Source organism: Psammomys obesus, unplaced genomic scaffold (assembly GCF_907164565.1).
Source record: "Psammomys obesus unplaced genomic scaffold, mPsaObe1.curated_primary_1811, whole genome shotgun sequence".
NCBI classification, from domain to species: Eukaryota; Metazoa; Chordata; class Mammalia; order Rodentia; family Muridae; genus Psammomys; species Psammomys obesus.
In genome coordinates this window covers 6,224,763-6,248,998 of record NW_026587032.1, presented here as the reverse complement: position 1 = coordinate 6,248,998, position 24,236 = coordinate 6,224,763, and the positions used below count along the sequence as shown (strand labels likewise).

At 45.1% G+C, this 24,236-nt stretch overlaps 2 protein-coding genes across 3 annotated transcripts; both read right to left on the bottom strand.

Moving 5' to 3' along the window:
* Window positions 1–939: 939 nt before the first annotated feature.
* On the bottom strand, window positions 940–9,164 carry LOC129673089 (T-cell-specific guanine nucleotide triphosphate-binding protein 2-like). The gene is made up of 2 exons (XM_055602766.1): window positions 8,931–9,164; window positions 940–4,793 (listed from the first exon to the last, which is right to left on the bottom strand). Exon 2 carries the CDS (start codon window positions 4,770–4,772, stop codon window positions 3,519–3,521), a length of 1,254 nt encoding a protein of 417 aa, XP_055458741.1. The 5' UTR covers window positions 4,773–4,793; window positions 8,931–9,164; the 3' UTR covers window positions 940–3,518.
* Window positions 9,165–10,731: 1,567 nt separating this feature from the next.
* Mrpl22 (mitochondrial ribosomal protein L22) lies at window positions 10,732–22,989 on the bottom strand. 2 transcript variants are annotated; one of them, XM_055602765.1, is made up of 8 exons: window positions 22,936–22,989; window positions 22,807–22,855; window positions 18,793–18,910; window positions 16,834–16,899; window positions 15,806–15,883; window positions 14,466–14,535; window positions 12,528–12,760; window positions 10,732–11,589 (listed from the first exon to the last, which is right to left on the bottom strand). In XM_055602765.1, the coding sequence occupies exons 1-7, from the start codon at window positions 22,961–22,963 to the stop codon at window positions 12,549–12,551; spliced, it is 621 nt and encodes a 206-aa protein (XP_055458740.1). In that variant the 5' UTR covers window positions 22,964–22,989; the 3' UTR covers window positions 10,732–11,589; window positions 12,528–12,548. The 2 variants fall into 2 exon arrangements, with proteins under 2 accessions (XP_055458740.1, XP_055458739.1); XM_055602764.1 differs by lacking the exon at window positions 10,732–11,589 and having other exon boundaries at window positions 12,481–12,760.
* Window positions 22,990–24,236: the final 1,247 nt, after the last annotated feature.

The following is a 24,236-nucleotide window of genomic DNA, read 5'->3' as shown; positions in this document are numbered from 1 at the left end:
ACACGTGCAATTGGCAAGAGTGTTTTACTTTGCGAAAACCTGCATGCAGGGGTCAAACCATTTTACAAAATGGTGACCCTAGACAGAGGCGTGCAGGCCTTTCTATAGGAAACTAGGGGGATTCTAGCAAGAGTTAGGTAATCTAAAACTTCAATGGTGGGCCAGGGAAGTTTCAAGCGTCGGTTCCTGATTGGCTTGTTTCCTGGTGGTTGGTGGGCAGAATTCCTGTGCCATGAATGTTTGGCTACAGGATGAGATAAGGCTGCCCCGCACAGATGCCCCATCCTGAGACAAGATTCTTGTGTTTATCTCCAGGCTGGTGTTTGGGTAAGGATATTTTATGCTCTTGTTCCTGGAATTGGTAACCAATGGCCTAATCCTAGGACTGATGACTTCTTTTAAAATCAGGCCTGGTCCTGAGATGGAGACAAAATGGAGTTTATGTCATCCTCTCAGCTGTTTTGCTATAAAGCTAAAGGGATAGTTCTATTGTTCAGGATGCTTACAAGGCCTCACATGGAGAACCATGCTGTGCTCACTGTAGACTGCCCCGTTCACGCCTCTGTATGTTTTTCATAGCTAATCACAAAGCAAATACTGACTCCCACCCCTGATGAACCCTAGCCTGGAAGACCTCACCCCTGAATACTCCATGTCTGAGAACCCCCACCCTGGTGGCCTCATCCTTGAGGACCCCACCTGTAAGGACTCTCAGCCCTGATGAATTCCAGTACTCCACCCCTGAGAACCTCCAGCCCTGAGAATCCTCCCCCTAGTGACCCCGTCCCTGGTGGCCTTACCCCTGAGAACTTACCTCCATTTATGGTGACCCCAACTCTGGTAACCCATACTACCAAGGACTCCATCTTGAGTGCCCCCCCCACTGTGTCCCAGCAACAGAAAGCTAACACACAGGCAAAGAATCACAATCTAGGTCCATTTCCTTTTTCTCAGACTTTATTGATTCATAACTGACATTAAAAAATACAGTTTGGTCATGTAGTAGTAGCACATGCCTTTAATCCCAGCACTCGGGAGGTAGAGGCAGGCAAATCTCTGTGAGTTCAGGGCCAGCCTTGTCTACAGAGTGAGTTCCAAGACAGCTAGGACTACACAGAGAAACCCTGTCTCAAAAAAAAAAAATAGTGTATAATCTATACAGGCAAGTTAAACACTTCAATGACAATAAACAGTTCTCGTTGATTTCTTCCTTTTCATACAGTTTACTTAGCATGTTTCAGAGTTAACCGCTGGAGCTCAGTTTTACCATGGCATCGTTGGTTTTACCTCATGCTTCAGTTTCCCGAACTTGTCAGTCTCAAGCTACGTTCCACTTCCTCTGGCACAGCTCCAGCTTTGACGGTTCCTGGGGTCTATACACTGCAGAGCTCTAAGTCCCGAGCATGGTCTAGGCATGTCCACTGGGGAGAACAGACACTGCTGAAGGGCATTTTAGTACACAGTTAGAACTCGGCTTTCTTTCTTGGTATTTTTTGTAACTGTGTTACATATGTGAATGGCTAAGTGTATGTAAGAACCTGTGGAGGTCAGAGGGCACCAGAGCTGTAGGCAGTTGTGGGCCATCCAATCAAAGCACTCAGAACAAACTTGGATCCTCTGCAAAAGCAGCAACTGCTCCTAACTGCTGAGCCATCTCTCCAGCCACCCTTCATGCCTCGTCTATTCTGCTGAAATTCACGTTACTCTGTGATATTAACGTTATTGGCTTCATTATGTGACGGTATACCACACCCCTAGTCAAGCAATGATGCTCTGACTGCTATTGTCAAGCTTAAGATTTCTTAGTTTTAGTCATACCCTTGGGATATATTCAACTAGAAGTTTACTTTCTTTTGAATGTATTTTTTTTCAATCTTTCATTTAAAATAATCTTTGCTCATGCCATTTTTATTTCATTTCTTATTCTACTCCTAGAAATGTCATCTTTTAAGTTTTAATTACGCAGCTATTTAGATGACCATATCTCTTTTTGGTCTTTATTTTTCACAACAAGGTTTCTCTGTGTAGCTCTGGCTGACCTGGAGCTCAGATTGCCTCCTGGAATTACAGGCGTGTGCCACCACCACCTGTCTGGATGGCCACATCTATTCATTAAAGTCTAGCATTCATTCTGCACCTCTAGGCAATACTATACCTCTACTTAAAAATAACACAACTGTATTCTTTAGGAGATATATGAAAATATGCTCTTGTCTTGAATTTGCATGGATCAGCAGTGATGTACTGTTCAAACTGTGTCTACATCTAGTGATTGCATCCAGCAAGGATAATATAGGGCAACAGGCACTAATCCTCATCTTCTGTCTAGTTGACAGGCAATAGTCTGGCTGCCCCACCTTCTATCGAGAAACATTTTCTTGAGGATTTCTTTTCATGCTTACTAATGTGTATGTGTGTCTGTATGAGGGCATACGCTTGTGAGTGCAGGTGCGCTTGGTGACCAGTAGTGGGTGTCAGATCCCCTGGCTCTGGGGTTGTGAGCTGCCTGACATGGATGCTGGGAACCAAACCAGCATTTTGCAATGTTTAGTGTCTAAGAGTAATTGTGGGCGTAATTTCCTCAGAGGCCACATCACTGCCCGTGTCACAGGCTACATCGTGATTTTTTGTGCTGACACCAACGCTGCAGCCACAGAAATTGTTGATCTACGTTCTCCTTCGTAAATTCAACTTCACACAATTAAGAGTTAAGAGTGGCATGGCTTCTAATTTACATTTCTGCCACTGGATGGGAGAGTGAATATCTTCCCCCATGGCTAAGAAACTTCTGTGTTTTGGGCAGATTTCCGCTTTGATCACTAATGTCTTTCCTCTTATTTCCTAGCCTCACGGATTCATGCACAAGTTCTCTTTTAACATGGGAGGACTCTGGTGTGCAAACCTCAGACTACACATCCCTGTCTGGTGTCCCTGCACCTCTGAAGTAGTGCTGCAGCAAACACTTTCACTCGGGCAATGGTCCCCTTTTGTTTTTGTCGAATTCTATTACATGAACTGCACACAGGACAACTTTAAAAGGAACAAATGCATCAGTCAGCCTGGGAGTGCTTCAGCAGAGCAGCTCAAAGCCAAGTGAAGCCTTGGATATATGTATTTTTTAAAAAAAATCATTTCTTCCAGGTGTGGTAGTGCACACCTGTAATCCCAGCACTCACGAGGCAGAGGTAGGATGATTTCTGTGTGAGTTCAAGGACAGCTGGATCTACAGAAGGAGTTCCAGGACAGCCATGGCTATATAGTGAGACCCTGTCTAAACAAAACTAACAAACAAACTTCGAAAGCTTTTGTATCCAAGTTAATAGTGACATCATCACGAGATTCATGCTGGGTGTGACATAACATAATGCCGGTGCCTCTATTTGTACAAGCATCACAAAGCCTAAGAGATATCACAGCCTGGTCAGGGTGCTTCGGGAACAACGTAAGTCACCCCACAGTGCCCTGAAAACGCTAGCATCACCTAAGTCGCAGGCCCAGCTGCCTCAGTCTCCCCATCTTTATTCAGAGTCCACACCCCCCTCCAAAAAGATTTTTTTCTTAAGCAGAATTTTAGCATCATCAGCCACTGTGTCAAGAAAGTAATTTTGCATGTAGTAACTCTTCCTAAAGAAAAGGCCAGTGGCTACTAATCCACCGGTGACAGAAAAAATCTTCTCCATGTATTTCACCAGCTTTTCTCCCACAGACTCATCTGTCTCAGCTAACAACAAATAGGGTGACTTCATGATGGACTCGAGCTCCCCCACAGGCAGGGACCATTCCCTGGCCATGTTTTCCAGCGACGTGTCATCCAGCCCAAAACAAGCCCTGTAGTGGAGCAGGGTCTTCTCCAGCTCCTCGATGTCATCCTTGAAGAAGGACATCATGGGGATGGTGGCCAAGGCGCCATGCTTCAGGGCCTCCAGCCAGATCTTCTGTCTCAGGACATCTTTCCTGCGGTCAATAGCAGCCTCGGTAACGTTAGGGAGGCACTGGATGAAGATGTGACGCTTGTGTGCTGGCAGCTCTTTCAGAAGGGTGGCCTCCAGCTGAGGAAAATCAAACTGTGCCACCTCAACGCTGGAGACTAAGAAGACATGGGAGGAGTCTACGCTGGCCTCCTGGAGCTTCTCCTCACAGTTTTTCCGGATATCCTTCAGGATTTTTTCCTCATTGTAGGCCTTGGGTGTGCATCTTTTCTGATTATACAAATCACTGTCAATTTTTGTTCGAACAAAATAGAACCTCTTTTGCATTTTTCTAATAGCTTTGGCCAGCTGGGCATCATTCTCTCTAAAGCGAGTAGCTGAGATGATAAGAAAAAAGTCATATTCCTGGAACTTCATTTTCTTCAGATAGTCTTCAGGTTTGAACTTACTTGTCCCGACCCCAGGGAGATCCCAGATGGCCACATTAGGGAACTTGGGGTGGGTGTATTTCTCTCTCTCCATGGTTATCTCCACTGCTCCATTCCTAGCCGAACCGATCTCTTCGTGCCCTATTCCCCGCAGGGCATTGATGAAAGTGGACTTTCCTGCCCCAGTCTCCCCTGTCACTGCAATGCTCAGGGGGGCATTCTCAATGTCTGTCAAAGCAGCATTGATTGCAGAAACTGTCTGTTGTATATCCCCTTGCTGTATAAGCAACTGAATTGAATTGATAGTCTCCTCAGAAATGACTTTGCTTTGCATCTTGAAAGTCTTGAAGAATTCATTAAAGCTGGAGGCCATATTGTAGGCCTTTTCATCAGCTTTAGAAGAAGACTTCCCCATGGCTGTGGGCAGCAGAGGACACTAGAGGGAAGGCAGAAAGGAGGTCAAAGGTTAGCATAGTGCCAAAGGGCTCAATACTGCAGCTAAAGCAAAAACCGCTCTCCAAACTCACACTAGGACTGGCAACATTTCCCCGCTCAGTGCACTGATGTTTCTAAGACTTGGCCTCTTTGCTCCCTCAAGAGATTGTTCATTAATTTCAAGATCTGATTTCTCAAGCCAAACTTCCTAGGCTAAGTAATTTTTCACCTTGTTTTATTTTCATTATTTTGAAAAGAAAAAAAGTTTGGACATGGCACCATCTAATAAGCCAAAGGGGAAGCGCCAGCACACTGCAGCCCATTTGTGGTGTGACAGTCCCTGACTTTGAGACATCCCAAAGAGCTAGGGTATTACACAGAGGCACATAATTTGCCTAGCTTGTACCAGGCCCTAGGTTCAATCCCCACTACCACATGCACACAACAACTATGGCTTGCCATGAAGTTATAAGACAGTAAGATAGTGTGGGGTTCCTGAAAGAGCAAACAAAGAGAACAATGTAAAATAGAGCCCAGCGGGAGAGATGACTCAGCAGTTAATGGGGACCTGACACCCTCTTTTGGACTGTGAGAGCATCTGCACTCACAGGCACATACTGTCGTGAAGACAAACACACATATACATAAATAAAAACAAAATAAATGTTAGAAATAAGCCCCACTACTTCTCTCCGAAAAGCTGTAGTAGCAGGAGACTGACAAGAGAATCACAGATTGGGAGAAAATATTTGCAAAAGTCACATCCAGGCAGCTGGAGAGGTGGCTCCAAGGTTAGGAGCGCTGTCTGCTCTTCCAAAGGACCCGGCGTCAGTTCCCAGCAGCTACATGGCAGCTCACAACTGTCTGTAATGCCAATTCCAAAGCATCTGACACCTTCACACTAACACACATAAAATAAAATTAAGTAAATTATTTTTAAAAGTCACATCCAATAAAAGACTTCAACCCAAAAAATGTATGAGTAACTCTTGAAACAACAATAGCACTGGGCCAACAGTGGCATACACCTTTAATCCCAGCACTTGGGAGGCAGAGGCAGGTGGATCCCTGAGTTCAAGGCCAGCCTGGTCTACAGAGTGAGTTCCAGGAGAGCCAGGGCTACATAGAGAAACCCTGTCTCAAAAAATCACAAAAATAAAATAAAATAATAAAATAAAATAATATAATAAAATAAAATAATTAAATAAATAAAATAAATATAAAATAAAAATAAAATAAATATAATAAAAAATTAAAAATAAATAAATAAATGAATAAATTAAATATAAAATGAAAATAAATAAATAAATAAATAAATAAATAAATAAATAAATAAATAAATAAATAAAATATAGAGAAACCCTGTCTCAAAAGACATAGAGAAACCCTGTCTCAAAAAATCACAGATATAAAATAAAATAAATAAATAAAATATAAAATAAAAGTAAAATAAAATAAATATAATAAAAAATAAAATAAAATAAAAAATTAAAAATAAATAAATAAAATATAAAATTAAAATAAATAAATATAATATAATATAATATAATAATAAAATAAAATAAAATGGAATGCTCACTTTGGAAGACAACATGGCAGTAGTTTCTTTAGCACTAAATTAAACTGAGTCAACATACATTTACGTGTTTGCTCCAACAAAAACCTGCCCATGGATGTTTATAAAGGGTTACTCATAGTTACAAACCTTGAAAATAGCCACTGTGCCCTCTGGTAGGTGAATGAACTATTAAGATGCGGAGCCCCCAGGAAGACCATGTACTGGTCAGCAGCACGAGAGCTGAACTGCTAGGCTGTGAAAAGACTAAGTAAAAGAAGCCACCTACAAAGGTGGCTTTGAGTCTGACAGCACATCATACCTACTGAGTGACTTTCCAGATACAGACAGCAATAGGAAAAAAATCAAGCCAGTGGTTGCCATGCGTTGTGGGGACCCCGAGTGACAAGGCAACACGCAGGACTGGGGGCAATGAAAATACTCAGTGTGACACCATAACTGAGTGTGTGCTGAGATGCATTTTGGATGTATATGACCTACAGGCAATGCTCACATAAAGTCTCTGGACTGTCTGGCCACAGTGTGTCAGTGGCAGTTCACCATTCTGGTAGGGAAGGCCAGTGATGGGCAAGGCCACACATGAGGCCGCTACCTATCTTTTGTTTCCTTTGTGGAACTAAAACTTTTATTGCAAAGTAAAATCTTGCTGAGCATAGCGGCGTACACCTTTAACCCCAGTACTTGCAAGGCAGAGGCAGGAGGATCTCAGAGCTTGAGGCCAGCCTGGTCTACAAAGTGAGTTCCAAGACAGTCAGGGCTAAGCAGAGAAACCCTGTCTTGGGGGGAGGTGGGGAGACATGAGAGTTGGTTCTCTCCCTCCAACACTAGGGCCTGGAGATTGGATTCAGGTCATCAGGCTTAGTGTCCATCGCCTTGACCTACTGAGTCATCTGGTCCCTCAGTGGAATTTTCTAAGAGCTTGTCCATTTGAGCTGAGACCCAACTCCTCACCATGTTCCATCTTGTGTATAAAGAGTCCAAACCCATCCAGGGAAGTCACCTCTGGGACCGACCCCCGCAGAATGTGTCACAGGCAGAAGAGGTAGTGTGAATGATACAAGGAGGGGTTGAAGAGGACATTGTCAGCCACGTCAAGAAGATCCCTCTGTCACTTTGGAACTGACATGACCTCTCAGGTCACAGGACACAAGGAGAAGTCACACATCCATGACTGAACATAGTGGATGAGATGCAAACCCTCTGTACTGGACCTCACAGAGAAAGGGTAAATTTGCTAGACCAGGAAACCAGGCTGCCACCAGTCAGGGTAGATGTCGGGGCAGAAGGCAGGCTGAAGAAAACTCTGGCTACAGTGAAGGAGCAGGCATTTCCACTGGGGCCTCCCTGGCAGCCTGTTACAGGAAGACTAGAAGGGGCAAGGGTAGTTTAAGAATGAATTCATCTGAGCAGGTATACAAGATCTGGTTTGGTGTGTGTATGACCAGAGATGGCAAGAATTCTCCTTGACAGAACTAGAGACATCTGGTTCATCACTGGGTAGGTGGGGGATCTGTCGGCCACCGTGAGTATCTGTTACTGTCCAGAATAACTACCCACACGCATACTCCTGCATGAACACACACACACACACACACCTTAGACCAAGAATTCTTAGGTACCCGGCATGTGCAGACACAGCATCTGACTCGGCAGCAACTCTGAGAATAGATGTTAAGTCTTAGAATGAGCAAGTCTGGGTACAAAAAGGGTAGACACCCAGAACCTTGTCTTCTAACCCTTGGGAGTGCATCTATCCACTGAGAACAGACCAGGACAAAATGAAAAGGGATGTTGGGAATGTGTGCCATGAGCCTCAACACACAGTTTCACTTCATCCCGACAACCCTGTAAACACAGTGTAATAATGACTTGCACCTCCAAATTAAGCACTCTTTTTGTAGGGTGCTAAGGATTGAACCCATGGCCTTGTGCATGCTAGGCAAGTACCCTACCACTGAGCTGCACCCCCAGCCCTCTCCATCATAAAATTAAGGGTCAAAGAAACTGAAGAGTTGAAACTCATGCAGGAGGGATCCTGCTGTTCCTAAGATCAGAGCTGGGGTTCAAAGTTGAAGTTTGTCCCTCTGATGGTAGGGTTCTTTGCAGAAGACCAAGGCCCAGCCCACAGTCTGGTGGAGGAACCAGAGTTCAGGAGGGCACATGAACTCTTGAGTTTGTGGCTGGAAAAAGGAAAGGTGGTTAGATATTAGGTAGGGGATTTCTGGTGTCAGGTGATCTCCAATACACTCCAGAACCATCAATACCCCTGTCTTTCCCTCAGCCTGGACTGCTCTCTGAAAACATCTGGCTGAGAGCCAGGTGGTGAGGGCACAGGCCTTTAATCCCAGCGCTCAGGAGGTGACCTCTGCGAGTTCCAGGCCAGCCTGGTCTACAGAGTGAGCTCCAGGACAGCTAAGGTGCACTGAGAAACTCTGTCTCAAAAAACAAACAACAAAGTTCTCCAGACGGCTTTCTAGCTGTCCCCCGCCACCTATCCTGCCCTTCAGCCTAAGCCCATGGCGCCCCAACTGCATCAAGCATGCAGGTGGTTATCTCACTCACCAGGTTGAGAAAAAGAGATCTGACCTCCTAATCCTTCCACTGGAAGAGCCGAGAACAGGCCCAGTGAAGAGCTTCCCACCGCACCAGCCACAGCAAGTGCACACAAACCTGCACTTGGAAATCCAAGTGTGCAGTGCTTGTTTACCACTGCAGCAAAGGCTGAGCTGTGTCTGAGGAGCTTTGAGGTTTATACCTAGCTGCTGCGCTGCCCCCTCAGAAGTTTAGCCAGCAAAGGGAGGGGAGCATCCCAACAGTGCATGGTAGAAACTTCCCGGAACACGAAAATGAAAGTAATCTTCTTCTCATAACAGCAATTTCTAGGCACAGAAACCGAAAGCCACTAGAGCCTGGCCATCGGGCAGGGTCAGCATGGTAACGAAAGGAGGGTGCAGTGACTGAGGAGGGATGTTTTCATCTAGACCCCAGGTTTGTATTCATGCCGTCACAGAGCTCAGAACCCAGAGCCTACAAATCCACTCATGGCCTCACTCCCCCTTTGCACAACTAGCCTCTGTGGGGGTAATTAAAAACAAAAAACAAACAAGCAAAAAACAAAAAGTGTTTATGTTACACTCTCTGTCCTGGATGTAGACTTTCTGAATCTCTGGGATTCCTCATTAACTCACTATGGGCTCCCAGCAAATCTGGAGGTCCCACATAGAAAGAAAAAATAAATAAATAAACGTTTACTCAGGCTCAGCAATTTGCTAGAGTGGCTCTCAGTACTGAGGAAAGTGCTAGATTTGAAACTTTAGTTTTATTGCAAAGAGAACACATAGGGTAAGTCTAGGAGGGAGTACAGAAAAAAAAAAAAAAAAAAAAAAACCAACAGACAGACACCTGCTGTATTATTTTCCAGAGACCATAGAAGAATGTTTGTGTTTTGCTAGTTCTAGATGCTTCTCAGATTCCTTGGCCCTCTTCAAAGCCAGCAAAGCTGCATTTCTCTAGCTACACCTCCCTCTGACTTTCCCTTCTGTCGCCTTTCTTACAGTTTTAAAACTCCATGATCACGAGAAAAACAGGAAACTCTAAGGTGCACACATCATACACTTTAATTTCACCAGTAGGTTTGGATTACGTTTGTAACCTAGCATACTCCTAGCACATTCAGTGTTCTGGGGATGAGGATATGGGTGTCTTTGCGGGATGGGGCATGTTGCATTATCTGACTACAGCAAACACAGAAGGAAATTGCTCACACAGACATATGTGGCAAACTTGAAGACAAAACAGTCAAACTCTTCAAAAATAGCTCTGAAATTATGAAAACCCCTTTTGCCATGGAAGCTGCAGACATCGCACAAGGCCAGGTGGTGTTCCTGAGTGCTCTCAAGAACGGCCAGCCTGCCCTGGAGCCTGAGAGCCCCAGCACCACAGAAAGGCTCTTCCTGGCTCTAGCTTTTGGCAGGAAGCACCACACCCTCAGCTCTGGCAGGTCTTTCTTTGCATCTTATCTAAGAAGTGGCAGCAGTTTCCTGACTTTGTAATTTGTAGATGTCTTCTGCTTCCCTTTTGCCTCGTTTATTCCATCACCATTAAGGCAATCCTGGGTGGAATTCCTAACACAGTCCCCTCTTCCTGACCAGACCCCCTGCTGACCCAGAGAATGCATCACCTAAGAATCAGCTTTGGGAAATGATCCTTGAGGAAGGACTAGGAGGGACTCCCAGGCTCTGAGCTCTGTAGCCCAGCACCCCTATCCTAAACAGTTCAGCACCCAGCTGCCTGACACCCTGCAGGCCCACAGCCTTGCACTTTTCACTTTATCATCCTGTGCAATCGAGACCTTTTAAAAAGAATTTTTGATTTTTTTCATTTTATTGATATATCAACTATACATTTTTCTGTTACATGTGTTAGCATATTCTAATTATACACATGGTTTCATGACATTGTCTGCATGTGTGTAATGCTCTTATGTCTTCATTTGCCAAGCTTTCAATATGGCATTTCCACACTTACTGACAGCGTGTGTGCTGGCCAGTGCACCCTGCCTGGCCTTCCCAGTGTGAAAGCGTGACCACTTTCAGTTCTTTTAGTTTCCTCGGGTGAGAAAGTGCACTTTGTCACAGTCTCTATTTCCTAAGCACAGGCTCTTCTGCTTCCATCCACTTTGCTTCCTACGTGAAAAGCTGTCGTCTCCTCTGCAGGTGTTAACAACCAAGTTAACTGTGTTTAGCCAGCCCTCCGTGTCTTCCCAGGAGTGATAGGGCTGGCCCCAGAGCAGTCCTAAAGACACTGGTTCTCACTTACCTTTGGGCTACTGGTATTTCCATTTTCACAAAGGGATATTCAGATCATTTGTCTATTTTAAGCACTGGGTTTTCTGCTTTGTTTTGTTTTGAAGACAGGGTCTCCCTGTGTAGCCCTGGTTAACCTAGAACTCAATAGACAGACCAGGCTGGCCTCAAACTCACAGAGTCCACTTGTCTCTGCCTCTCGATTGCCGGCATTAAAGGCATTTGACACCTCAATGCACTAAAATAGGATTCCTTTCAGTTCTCCGTGGATGTGGGGCCTCTTCTCACTGGAGATCCTGCTCGTGCAGCGGCCTTCTGCTGTTTGGATACTCCCAGTCTGACAGTGTGTGTGGACTCTTCTTTACCGGTGTTACTCCCCGTTTCTGGCTGCACCTCGGTCTCTGATCCATTCCGAGCTGCTTTTTGCACAGGCAGAGAGACAGATATTTTATTCTTGTGCGTGTGCATACCCAGTTTCCCTAGCACCACACCTCACCTGTCATTTGTTTCTGGCACCTCTGTCAGGAATATGTGTTAGGCTAGAGAGACAGCACAGCAGTTAAGAGTACTGGGCTCCTCCTTCCAGAAGACCTAGGTCCAATTCCCAGCACCCACACGGCAGCTCACAACCACCTGTAACTTCAGTTCCGGGGGACCTGAAGGCGTCTTCTGACCTCATACATGTGGCACTGCACACATATGGTGCACAGACACACACACAGGCAAAACGTCCATACACATAAAATAATAAAGTTAAATTAAAAAAAAAAAAAACTGTGGTAGTGTGAGTAGGAATGGCCCCATAGGCTCATATATTACAATACTTGGCCCACAGCTAGTTGAATTGGTTTTGGATTAGAAAGTGTGGCAAGTTCCAGGACAGCCAGGGCTACACAGAGAAACACTGTTTCAAACATACAAACAAACAAAAAAGAGCCTGGAATTGAGGATTTGGGTTAAAGTGTTCCTACTATAATAAGTAACATACAGAGTCAAGAAATGCACATCAAAATGCCAATGCCATTCTTCACAGATGGTTGGGGAGGGGAAGGAATGGAGGGAAGGAAGGAGAAAGGGAGGGAGTGATCTGTGAGGCTAACTGATAACTGCTTTCAGCCATGAGGAGAGTGCCACCTACTGCGTGGTTTTAGAATGCAATAAGGTTCGTTCACGTCCGCTTAGTCTTGGAAAAATGAAACCAAAACATCCTCTGACTCCTGAACATGGACAAAGGGATATGTACCCCAACACACACACACAAAACCTTGAAGTTATACACTGCAATTCAATAATTCCATGAGAAAACATAAAAATCACTTGTTTTTACTTGTTAAAATAAATGTGAACTATATACACTGAGGAGCCAGAAAGGCTGTCACAGAGCGTGGATGATGGTCCGGTTGCGAAGCTGCTGAATATACTCCTTGGCGTGGTCAACTGCTGTCTTGGGGGCTTCAGGTGGGGGTGGGGACCCTTCCACCAGCTTCACAAAGTAGTGGCAATAGACCTTCTCCATGATGCCAAAGCGACCTCGACCATGGTAACGGATGCGCTTGAGGCACTGGCCTCGACCTGAGGTGGACCGCGCTATAGAGGAAAGAGAGAGAGTCACAACAGCGCCTGCTCTCTGCAGCACTGCATCTGCACCCGCTGAGTAGGCCCTGACCACCCTCGCTAGATCCTGGGAGTGCAGGAGCTCGCTGCTTGGCTGGGACAGGCATCCTCAGTCTCCTGGGCACTACCTAGGAACCATGCCCTGCTCTAGGGGTGAAGCACGGACCCTGCCACACAGCTCCATTGAAGACAAAGACAGCAAGCACAATAAAAACTTCAATTAATGGCGACTTTCATGAAGTAAGCCAAGCTGACTAACATGACATAGACTCACGGGATGGTGGAGATGCCAGGACACCTCCCTGAAACTAGGCATGGTGCCGGTGCCTGTAATCTAGGAAGCAGAGGCAGGGGGAATCAGCATCTCAAGATCAACCTTAACTACACAGCAAGTGTGAGGCCAGTCTCAGCGACATGAGACTGATTCTCAGACATAAAAACAAGAGTTTTCCTGAGGAAGTCTTCCCTGAGGAACAGAAACTTGACCTGAGAGCAGAATCACCCTCCATGATGTTCCTGTCAGAGGGCAATAAGCACGTTCTGATGCAAGCACACGCAGCTTGTTTAGGAAGACCATGGGCACAATGACACTAAGCATGTTTAAGTGGCACACAAACAAGTGGAGACGAAAGATGAGCACGGGGAGACAGATTACATATGGTCCTGCAGTCGAAGGAAAATTCCATCCCCAACACAGAGGTAGGAAAGGCAGGAATGGGACTGGAAACACTTGTAAGCCTGACAACATGAATTTGCCATTGGAATCCACATAAATGTGCAAAGAGATGTAACCACAGAACCATCATCTGACCCAGAGGCACTCTGGCCTGTCCATGTGCACTATCCTGGGTGTTCTGAACAGTGCCCCAGGAACATGGGTGTGCAGGTCTATGGAATGCTGATTCAGGGTCCTTTGTGTGTGCTCGGGAGGGTGCGGCCACACCAGGTGGTCAGTCTGCTTTTCGTTTTTGAGGCTCTCTGCCTTGATTTCCACAGCGGCTGCACTGGCTTACATCCCCACCAGGATTAAGGCTCCCACTACCCAACCTAGCTGAGGATGGTGAACTTTTTTTTTCCATGTTTTTTATATTTTCCTCTTAAGAACTGTGTAATTCATTTGCCCACTCACTGACTGGATAATTCAGTGGTTTTGGTCTGTCTGTTCCTCTCTTCTGGATCAGCAGATCTCTCAGCCTGATAACTAGAAGACTCCACTTCAGTCACTCTTACAACAGAGGCACTAGTGTGGTACATCATAAAATGACCCTTAAAGTTTACATGTGATCCCTTACTGAGCTTCTTCCACTTGACAATTCATCTACCTTTTTTACCCTACAACCCATAGTCTATGTAGCCCTGGCTGTCCTGGAACTTGCTATGTAGACCAGGCTGGCCTTGAACTCCTGGAGAGCCACCAGCCTCTACCTCCTAGGTGCTAGTACTAAAGGGTGGCAGCATGAACCATGGTGAGAGAATTCACAACCCAGTCCACACTCAGAACACACAGTGAGACGCCAGCAAATCTATCACTCATGATGGATCAATCCTGAAGTGCTAAGGGCTAAAGAACACCTTTGCCAGAACAGGTGACTGGCCTGAGTGAGACACCGAAGACCACTTTCACCAACCTGGCATCAGGTGAAAGGCAGCACTGTGCTGGAGATGGGAAAGGTCTTACCTATGTACAAGTTGGATCTGAATTCCACATTGTGGTTTCTCACTGCCATGTCTTGTGCTTCTAAGAGAACCTTAAACAAGGAGAAAGGCTTGCTCACACACCTGATTTTGAACTAACGTGGAACTATATATCTCCCCTTTTGTTATCTAAAGTATACCTGATCAAACCTACAATTCATAGTGAACATTTGTCTACCTTATTTATTTATTTATTTATTTATTCATTCATTTATTTATTTATTTATTTATTTATTGGTGAGACAAAGTCTCACTTTGTAGCTCTGTCAGTCTTGGAACTCACAGACTGACTTGCCTGTCTCCCAGGAGTGCTGGGATTAAAGGCGTGTGTAACCAGGCCCAGCCAAAGTGAACTTCAAATGCTAGTTGTACTAAAGAAAAGGGTTCAGTGAGCATCCCTTCCTCAGAACTAACATAGGCCCACCATCCATCCTGCTGAGACTTGGAGGCTCTGTAGGGGAAGGGCAAGCCCACACCCTAAGGCTGTGCCATTAGCAAGGAATACTGAATCTGAGTCAGGGACTCCAGCATTTTAAAAACGGAACAGCCATGTGCCAGGCACATTAGTATTATACCCATGAGGTGTTGGCAACCCTATGTACAAACACAAACCCATGACCGCAAGAGAATTATCTGAGACAACATGCTTCCAAGTCTCCTGGATGCCATGCTTCGGCTTTTTCCACTTAATTACTTACATAAAATCATAAGCTCTCATTGTGGAAGTTGGCTACCCACCCCTCAAAAAGGACTCTCGTGGGGCTGGTGAGATAGCTCAGAGGTTAACAGCACTGGCTGCTCTTCCAGAGGTCCTGAGTTCAATGCCTAGCAACCACATGGTGGCTCACAACCATCTATAATGAGATCTGATGCCCTCTTCTGGTGTGCATGAAGACAGCGTTCATATATATAAAATAAATAAATACATATTAAAGAAGAGACAGTGATGTTGTTTAAAAAAACAAAAAACATACCAAGTCTGGGCTGGAAGTGTAGCTTAGTGGTAGAGCCCTTCCCTAGTGTACTCTAGGCCTTGAGTTTACCCTTCATCACCACCCCCAAAATAAGGTCCAAGTCATGTTTTAAAATCATTCCATGAAAAAACAAACAAACAAAAAGCCTGGTGCATGTAAAGGCACCTGAGGAAAAACGTGTAAAAAGCACCATTTCTCAGGAATGAGGGACTTAAAGGACCTAATAAAACCAAGAGCACTGAATATACATCTCATTTTTAAAAATGCATTTACACCACAAATTTCAGGACTCCAGGATTTAGGCTTAAAGATGGCTGCATATCCATCCTTCCCAACTACCAAGTCTTACCTCTTTAATTACTTGAGCTCCCTTTTTATCACTGAACTCCAATTGAGCCAAAGCCTGATCGATGGACATACCGCGTATCTAAAAGGGAAAAGATGAATGAACAAACTCCTCAAAAGCAATGCTCCCTTTCAATGACAGTAAGAGCCTTACAAATTCAGTAGAATCTAGAAACTGTGTGTTAAACCCAAGCAAAATACGAAAAGAGAGGTTTGAAAGGGATCCTATTTTCTAGTCAAAATCAAATGCTGTGAGCATAAAAGCAACAGTTCATGTACAGCAGCTTCAGAACCGCTAAGGCAGACAGGCCTGAGAGACAGGCTGACGCCGACCGCACTCCCCCCTCTCCTCACAGGGGACAGGGTTCTGCAGCTGCTGCCCCGCTCTCCTCCTCACCAGGGAGAATACACAGAGCCACAGTGTCCTGAGCATAAGCCTCTGCACAGGTAAGCAAGCAGGCGCACGAGTTCTTCCTCTCTTCTCTGCCACGACAGATACTTAAGAACCTACTGTAGGGGGCGGGAGAGATGGCTCAGCAGTTAAGGGCACTGAATGTTCTTCCAGAGGACCGGGGTTCAAGTCCCAGCACCCACATGGCAGCTCACAACTGCCTGTAACTCCAAGATCTGATACTCACAGACATACACACAGGCAAAACACCAATGCACATAAAATAAAAATAAATTAAATTAAAAAAAAAAAAAAAGAACCTACTGTAAGCTGGGCGCCATGACACAAGCCTTTTTTTGATCCCAGTACTCAGCAGGCAGAGGCAGTCGGATCACTGTGAGTTTGGGGCCAGCCTGGTCTACAAAGAGAGTCCAGGACAGCCAAAGCTACACAGAGAGAACCTGTCTGAAAAAAGCAATTACTGTGCCCCAACATTAAATCTACGGCAGGTGAGCAAGCGCGCGCGGCGAGTCCCCGCTGGCAGCACTTCAGGCAGACATCTCCACTGTGGGCGCGTCTTCAGGAGGAACCCACAGCTTCGTTTCCTCGGTTACCGAGTAGGAGTAGTCACGTCAGCTTACCAATTTTGCCAGATACCACATCTTGTCCTTGCTGTATTTTATTTGTCTCCGACAATGGTAAATTTCCTTGCAAGTAGAAAAAAAGAAAAAACATGTTATAGCAGGCTTATCAAAGCGACAGTGACATAGCTATTAGTTCCCATACTCTATGCCCAATGACAAAATTGTTGTCACAGCAAATAAAAGACGACAAAGGCTCCAGAGATTCTTTGGAACAAATCTGTTTTTTTTTTTTTTTTTCAAAGTCTCATTATGTTAAAAGATTAGTAAGGAAGAAACAGAAACTGTAATTTTTAAATTTATCTACTTTATTTTATGTGATGAATGTTTAGCCTGGACGCATGATGTGTATCAAGTGCGTGACTGGTGCCCTTGGAGGTCACAGGAGGGCATCGGATGCCCTGGAACTGAAGTTGCGCGTGGGTCCTGGGAACTGAACTCAGCTCCTCTGCAAGACCAAGTCTTCTTACCAATGAGCTACCTCTTCAGCCTCCAAACTAAAAAAATTCACCAAGTAGATATTGAACAATTCTCAGTTCAGGGAAATGAGCCATCTTAAATCCTTTTATAAACTAAAACCGTCAAAGCAAGCCTGAAAGCCTATGAGCAGAGGGAGAAGGCTGGCATTTGAGGATCCAGGCCTAGCATGGTGCCTCCCGTGGTGGTGTGAGTGAAGCCGGCCCCCAGAAGCTAACAGGGAGTGGCCTTATAGGAAAGGATTAGGACACCACATGGCCTTGTTAAAGTGGGTGTGGTCTTTTTGGTGTGTCACTGGGGGAGGGCTTTGAGGTTTCAGAAGCTCAAGTCAGGACCAGTGTCTGTCTGTCTGTCTGTCTGTCTGTCTCTCTCTCTCTCTCTCTCTCGTCTGCTGGTCTACTACCTCTTCAGCACTTCCCACTATTACCCTACTACCACTTTTAAAATAGTTATTTAAAGTATTTTAACTAATTTTTTAAAATTAGATGGTTGGAGTTATGGCTCCGTTGTTGGGATGTCTGCCTGGCCCTGGGTTTGAGCCCCGCACTGCATACACGGGATGTGGTAATGCCGATGTGTAGTTCCTGAACTTTTTAGCAGATGTGTATGCATGCTGCTGCAAATTCGCTTCAAGCTAGAGGTTGCTTTACATCCCAGACTAGAATAATTTTCACAGTTTGAAGTATATAAAATAATGATTTTATTACTGAGCAGCTAAAAATAAGATGTCTTTGGCAAGCATCCAATGATTCAATACAAACCTGAGGTTCAAAGGTTTATATATAACAAAAAAACAAAACAACAACAACAACAACAAAACCCCAATTTGTAACTGGGCCTAATTTCAAATACACAACGCTTAAAGCAATTCTTGCCAACTCATTCTGCTTCCTTATCAATAATTTATCAGCTGGGTGTGGTGGCATAACCTTAATCCCAGCACTCAGGACACAGAGGCAGGCAGACCTGTGAGTTTTAGACTAGCCTGGTCTATATATCTACATAGTGAGAACAGGGATGTATAGATGCTGTATCATTTTAAAAGCTTAATAATAATAAAAGTGAAAGAAATGTCAGCAACAAGTCTCATGTAGTCAAAAATCGCCCTTCTCAAGGCCTTAGGGTCAGTTCAGAAGGCTGAGTAAAGGCAAACAAAAAGGCAACAGCACAGGCAATCTAAGACACACAGGCAAACCGGCACAGGTAGGTCAGTTAATTAGAACCTGTAAATTACTGCACAATTCCCCTTAACATGGAACAAAACACCCACTGGTAGACACAAAAAACACGAGTACTGGTCAGGCAGGGCATGGTGGTGCACACCTTCAATCCCAGCACTTGGGAGTCAGAAGACAGGCAGATTTCTTTGAGTTCAAAGCCACCCTGAGCTAAGTGTTGAATTCAATACCAACCTATACTGCGTTAAGACCTGACTCAAAAGAAAAAAACAAATAAGATATTATTTTCTACCCATATACTTACTGCTGGTCTCCGAGGTTCGCCAGGCAGTTGAGGTGGGTAAACAATGTTCTTCTTCTTCTCCCATTTTCGAGAAACGTCAAGAGAAGCACTTGTGTGGATACATGATTGGGGTGAAACTCTGAAAGGAAAAGCCGTAAGACAATAAATAAAAACTTGGAACTTTTCTGCAGTTCGCAGAAACCACGTCACCACCAGCCCGACAACCTCAGGCTCTCAACTAGAAGTTCATTAACAGAGAGAAGGCTTTACGTAGACACTATGGAGCTAGATTAGTGGAGGCTAAGACTGAATGCTAGTGACTCACGTAAGCCAAATGGTGAGCATCACCCACTCTGCCCTGACTGACTGCTGAATGCTAACCTTCTATAGTAAGTCAACTTAGTCCCAGAAAAGACTGAAAGATGCAATAGACTTACTCCTTATCTCACCTGTGCAGTTACCCAACTTTGTTAAATACAAAAAACAAATATTAAAAAATAAATAAATAAATAAATAAATAAGACAACTACAAGACACTATGAAACTAAAGCACAGGAAAGACAGCACAGAACTTCAGAGTAGCTCCAAGTAACTTCTGGGGGTGGGGTGGGGGTTGGACTTGAGACAGGGTCTTACAGCCCTGGCTGTCCTGGAATTCACTATATCTGTGTAGCCCAGGCTGGCCTCAAACTTACAGAGATCCACCTGCCTCTGCCTCCCAAGTGCTGGGATTAAAAATGTGGACCACCACATCTTAAATAAGAATCTCCTAGCAGAGGATGAAGACACACAGTCCCACAGATGCCAAAGACTTTATCACCTGTGCAAAGCGACAGACCTGAGAACAGGAGAGGTCTGGTGCAATCAGTGACTGTCACATATTGAAACCATCAGAGAGGTAAAAGTTGGGATGGAAAGGACTTCTGTTAATGATGATTAACAGACTGGGACTTGGCAATGGAAACCTTAAATTCACTATTCCATGGCCTCTACACTTCAACAAATGTCCATTTTTCCTCCTCCTGCTTCCCTAGTAGCAGCCACTCTTCTACATCACTAAAGAAGCCCTTCTTGGATAGCAGTGCCCTACCATGCATTTTAACTCTCCTGTCAGAGCCAGTCACCTGTGGGGACGGAAAGCCATGCAACGGGGAAGCCAGATCCTGAGCAAGAGTGAGGTCTAACCCTAACCATGAGCTGAAAATCTTGTCCTGAGACTGGCAGGAGGAAGGCTGCTTCCTCCCTAGTCTGGGACGGCATGACCTGGTACACATACCCAGGTCACCCGCCCCGCCGCCCTCTCTGCCAGCCTTGAGGTAGTCATGTAGCCTGGTGGCCACGTTACAGGTTAAACTTCCTCTCTCATTATAAGGACATGTCCAGCAAGCACGTGGAATTTCTCTTCATGCAAATGAAGCAATCCCCAGCCAATGATGTACACTCACCCTAAAAACCCCTACCTACTCCTCAAGGTTTATACAGCCCTTGTTGGGCCCCTCACTGAAAACTGTCTGTGGAGAAGGCTGTTTTTCCTGCACTCACGTCGACAGACAGCCTACCTAACCACCTGCCCTGGCTAAGCTTGACCCCCTCCAGTCCAGCCTGGTGTGCAACATGCCTGGATACCTGGTGGGGAAGAACAGAACCAGGGCGGCAGTCACCAAGTCTTACTGATGCTACCAAGTACTGTCTCTCGAATGCTTGGCCTCATCCCTTTCCCATTAACACCACCCTAGTTCAGGACTGCTGTCCTCCACAACTACAGCAGTAGCCTCTTGAACCATTGCTCTTCCATGCCCTCACCAAGTTCCAACCCCTCTCTCTGGGCCTGAGCACGACAAGGAACCCCTTCTGAAGCAAGGATGCTCATGTGTTCCTTCAGCTTAAAATTCTTTGTGGAGGTAAGAGAAATGAGTAACTATCTTATTATTTATATGTTTTAATGTTGTGAGTGTGGCTTTTTTGAGACAGGGTCTCTCCATGTAGCCCTGGCTGTCCTGGAGCGCTCTATAAAGTAGGCTGCCATCAAACTCACAGACATCCACCTGCCTGTGCATCCCAAGTGCTGGTATTAAAACTGTGTGCCACCAAGCCCAGTTTATTATTTATACATTATAAAGACTTACTTTCATCGTATGTGTGTGGCTATTTTATCTGTACGCCTACACCATGGACATGCATTACCCTTGGAGCCAGAAGACAGCATTAAATACCCTAGAGGTGTAGTTACATATAGTTGTTAGCCAACTTGTGGTTTGGGGAATTGGATTTCAGGTTCTCTGGAAGAACAACCAGTGATGTAGCCTCTGAGCCATCTCTCCATGATTATATCTTTTTATCTTTTATCTATAATTCTTTCTCTTTCTTGGTGTCACTGACAACTGAGAGTCTTGGTGAGGGAACCAGCAGATACCTACTTAAGAAGAGGACTGAAATGTCCTAAATCAAGCCTGGAAACAGTGACTCATCTGGAAGCAGTGAGCACCCTGGTCCCTAGATTCTGTTCTTAAAGTATTTCCTACTGAAAAGAACCGAACTTCTAGAGGAAATGGCCGGTCACAAGATCCTAAGCAGGAAGTATTCAAGACAGGCAAGAAACAGCCTTCCAGACCACAAACCAAGCAGGCTAGCACAAACCACAGAAGCATATGAAAAGGACTTGGAAGCCACATGTAGACAACCCCACAGCCAAAATGGGACACCCAGGCATTAGTAAAGGTAATAGCTTCAGTTTGACACCTATCAAATATATTTAAAACCATACAGAAGAAATAGAATACTGCTAGTGAAATGCTTAGCCTCACAGACCTCTCAGTAAATTTCAGATATAACTACATGTAGTATGAGAGTAAAATGAACTTCATTCTGTTGTTGTTGGATGACAAATTAATATGTCACACCACACCCTTCAGTATCCAACACAGCATAGCACTGATGGACAGTGTCATTGACAATGAGGCCCACTGAACAGGTGTCTATCCTGTCAATCCTCCAATATGCCTGTGATCTCTAGACCTTACAGTACCCAACTTCAAACTTTCTTCTCCAGCTTAAATCATGGTTGTTTACATTTCTACATACTTAAAACCAGTGGGTACACTCTCACTTCTTTGGGCCTTGGTTTTCATATGTGTAAGAGCAATGAGCCTATGTCCCGAAGGCCTCTAACATTGTTTTATATCATCACTCACAACAGGATGACAGAACCATGAATTGCTCAGTGCTGACTTCAATGCTTCTAAGAAGCCACTATATAAACTATTAAACAAGATTTCTTCACTGGGAGATACATGTCATCTGACATGCCCTCATGCACCAGTGCCTTACATTTCTCAGATCCTCAATGCAGATTTCGCAAATTAAGTATAATGCTTGGGAAATTAAGTATGCCATGAATTAATAGCGACAAAGTTTTATGAATACGTACACCTTTCTCAAGTCTGAAATAAGTCTTAAACTACCACAATGAAGTTAAATTATTGCTCCAAATGAAGCAATTAATCTACAAGTACTATATATGTAATCAAAACTTTCTAAGTGCCCTATGGCTTCATGCCAGTGCTAACTCAACTGCATTCCTTAACTTCTAATCAAGAATGCTTGTCTCCAGGCATGATGTTGCATGACCTGGGATCCCAGCCTATACAACTGGGAAGCAGAAGCCAGCCTGACCCATGTAGAGCGATTCAAACAAAAAAAACGAAGGCTTTTCTCGAGAGGCTCCAGAACACTCTGCAGAACATAAGGTTCAAAACCCCAGTTGCCTGAGGCGCACTCCTTGTCCACGTAAGTAATCAGAGAAGTAACTAGGAAGATTTGTGGTCGTGGAAGAGTCAAAGGCCAGAGGATAGGGAGAGGCTGTTCAGAAAACACTGAGAAGAGTCCTCGGGAGTGACAGTCTTCGCAAGGTCACACAGCAGTCTCGGGCAGTGCAGCCCTCCGCCTGAGGCCTAAAACGCAGCCTGGCACACAAGCGTCCTGGGAGGGATGCAGACCACACGCACCCGGCTAGAATCTCCGTGGCAGGAGACTTACCGCAGCGCCTGCGTTGCCCAGATCCTCAGGTGAGGTACCCACAGTGAACCTACAAAAACGAATACGAGACGTCAAGTTTGATTCTCACAGTCTCCCCTCCCCAAATCCTAAGAGAGCCTTAAGGTTTACCCAACTCTCGTAGAAGGGCGGCCGCCATGTTTGACCCTACGGAAGCCCCGGAGTTCAGACGCCCGCGGACTGCACGCATGCGCGGTCCGAAGCCCGCCTCCCCGACCCGGAAATTCTGATTGCGTTGTCATGGAAACCAGAATGCGTGGAGGGGGGGCTGTTTGTTTTTTGCGTAAAGTCTGGTCAGACCAGCCTTTCTTTGGACTGAATGACCTCATAAAGACAAAGAATCAGTGGGTTTCCGGGAACTCACCTGGATTCAGAAAAATTGTGGTCTCGCCTCATAAACAACCTGAAAAGAGCAGGGGAACCTGTTAATCCTTAAAGAATTGAGGCCAAAGATATAGAAAGAATACCGACCCAAATCATCATGGCCAAATTAATTAAAGCAAGCGATTGGTTAAAGCAAGCTTTTTTTATTCGTGTATACGAGCTGCCTTTCCCTAAACTTTGAGAAGCCAGCATTGGACACAAGGAAGGGGCAGAGGGTCTCTAAATGAGGGACTTGGCAGGCAAAATAGGTGGGACTACAGGAGCAGAACATTCGCATAATAAGCTGGTCATACTGATCTCCTGAAAGAACAGCATGATTGCAAAGTGGTTCTAACAAAGAAACGGAGACATGGTTGCTATTTCCCGTAACAGGCACTACAGAACCATTTGTACAGTTACAGGTGGGGCATATAGCCCAGTCCTTGAGAAACAGCGGTTTAATCAAACAGGAATAAACCTGGTTTATCTTTACTATACAATGGCTTTGAAGCCTATGATGGAGGCAGGCTGCTTCATCAAACTGCATCCCCAGTGGGTCTCAGGGTTCTTGTTAGAAATGACTAGCATCAACACAACACAAAAAAGACTGGGGTTAAAGAATCGTGAGCGCAAAATAAATAAATAAAGAATCATGAGTGCAAGGACACGCTGTCAGGCTCTGTCTCAGAAGCAAGGAAGCCTGGCATAGTGGCTCATGTGTGTAATTCCAGCATATGAAAGGCTGAAGCAGGAAGATCACAAGTTCGAAGCCACCCTGGGCTGCAAATTCCCGGCCATGCAGAACTACATAGTGAGATCCCATCTCAAAAAAGAAACAGAGAGGGGAAAGATCACTCTAATTCCACGAGTTTGTGAACATCACTGAGAAAACTCAAAAACTAAATTGCCCTGCACGGTGGCCCATGCAGAGACAGATCTGATCTGAGTTACTGGCAAAACTAGTGATCAATGTGGGGCCAGGTGACTGAATTTAACGCCCTTAGGCTATGCTGGCGTGCGTCGGGCTCTCTCATAAGCCACTTTCAGGG

Bases quoted from the DNA above. Each gene is read 5' to 3' on its own strand.
- Mrpl22 (XM_055602765.1), bottom strand. From the start codon at position 22,963: ATGGCGGCCGCCCTTCTACGAGAGTTGG. The intron at 18,911-22,806 runs GTAAGTCTCCTG...TTTTCCTTTCAG, and splicing joins TGGGCAACGCAGGCGCTGCG to AGTTTCACCCCAATCATGTA. The intron at 14,536-15,805 runs GTAAGACTTGGT...TCCTTGTTTAAG, and splicing joins GAGCTCAAGTAATTAAAGAG to GTTCTCTTAGAAGCACAAGA.
- LOC129673089 (XM_055602766.1), bottom strand. From the start codon at position 4,772: ATGGGGAAGTCTTCTTCTAAAGCTGATGAAAAGGCCTACAATATGGCC.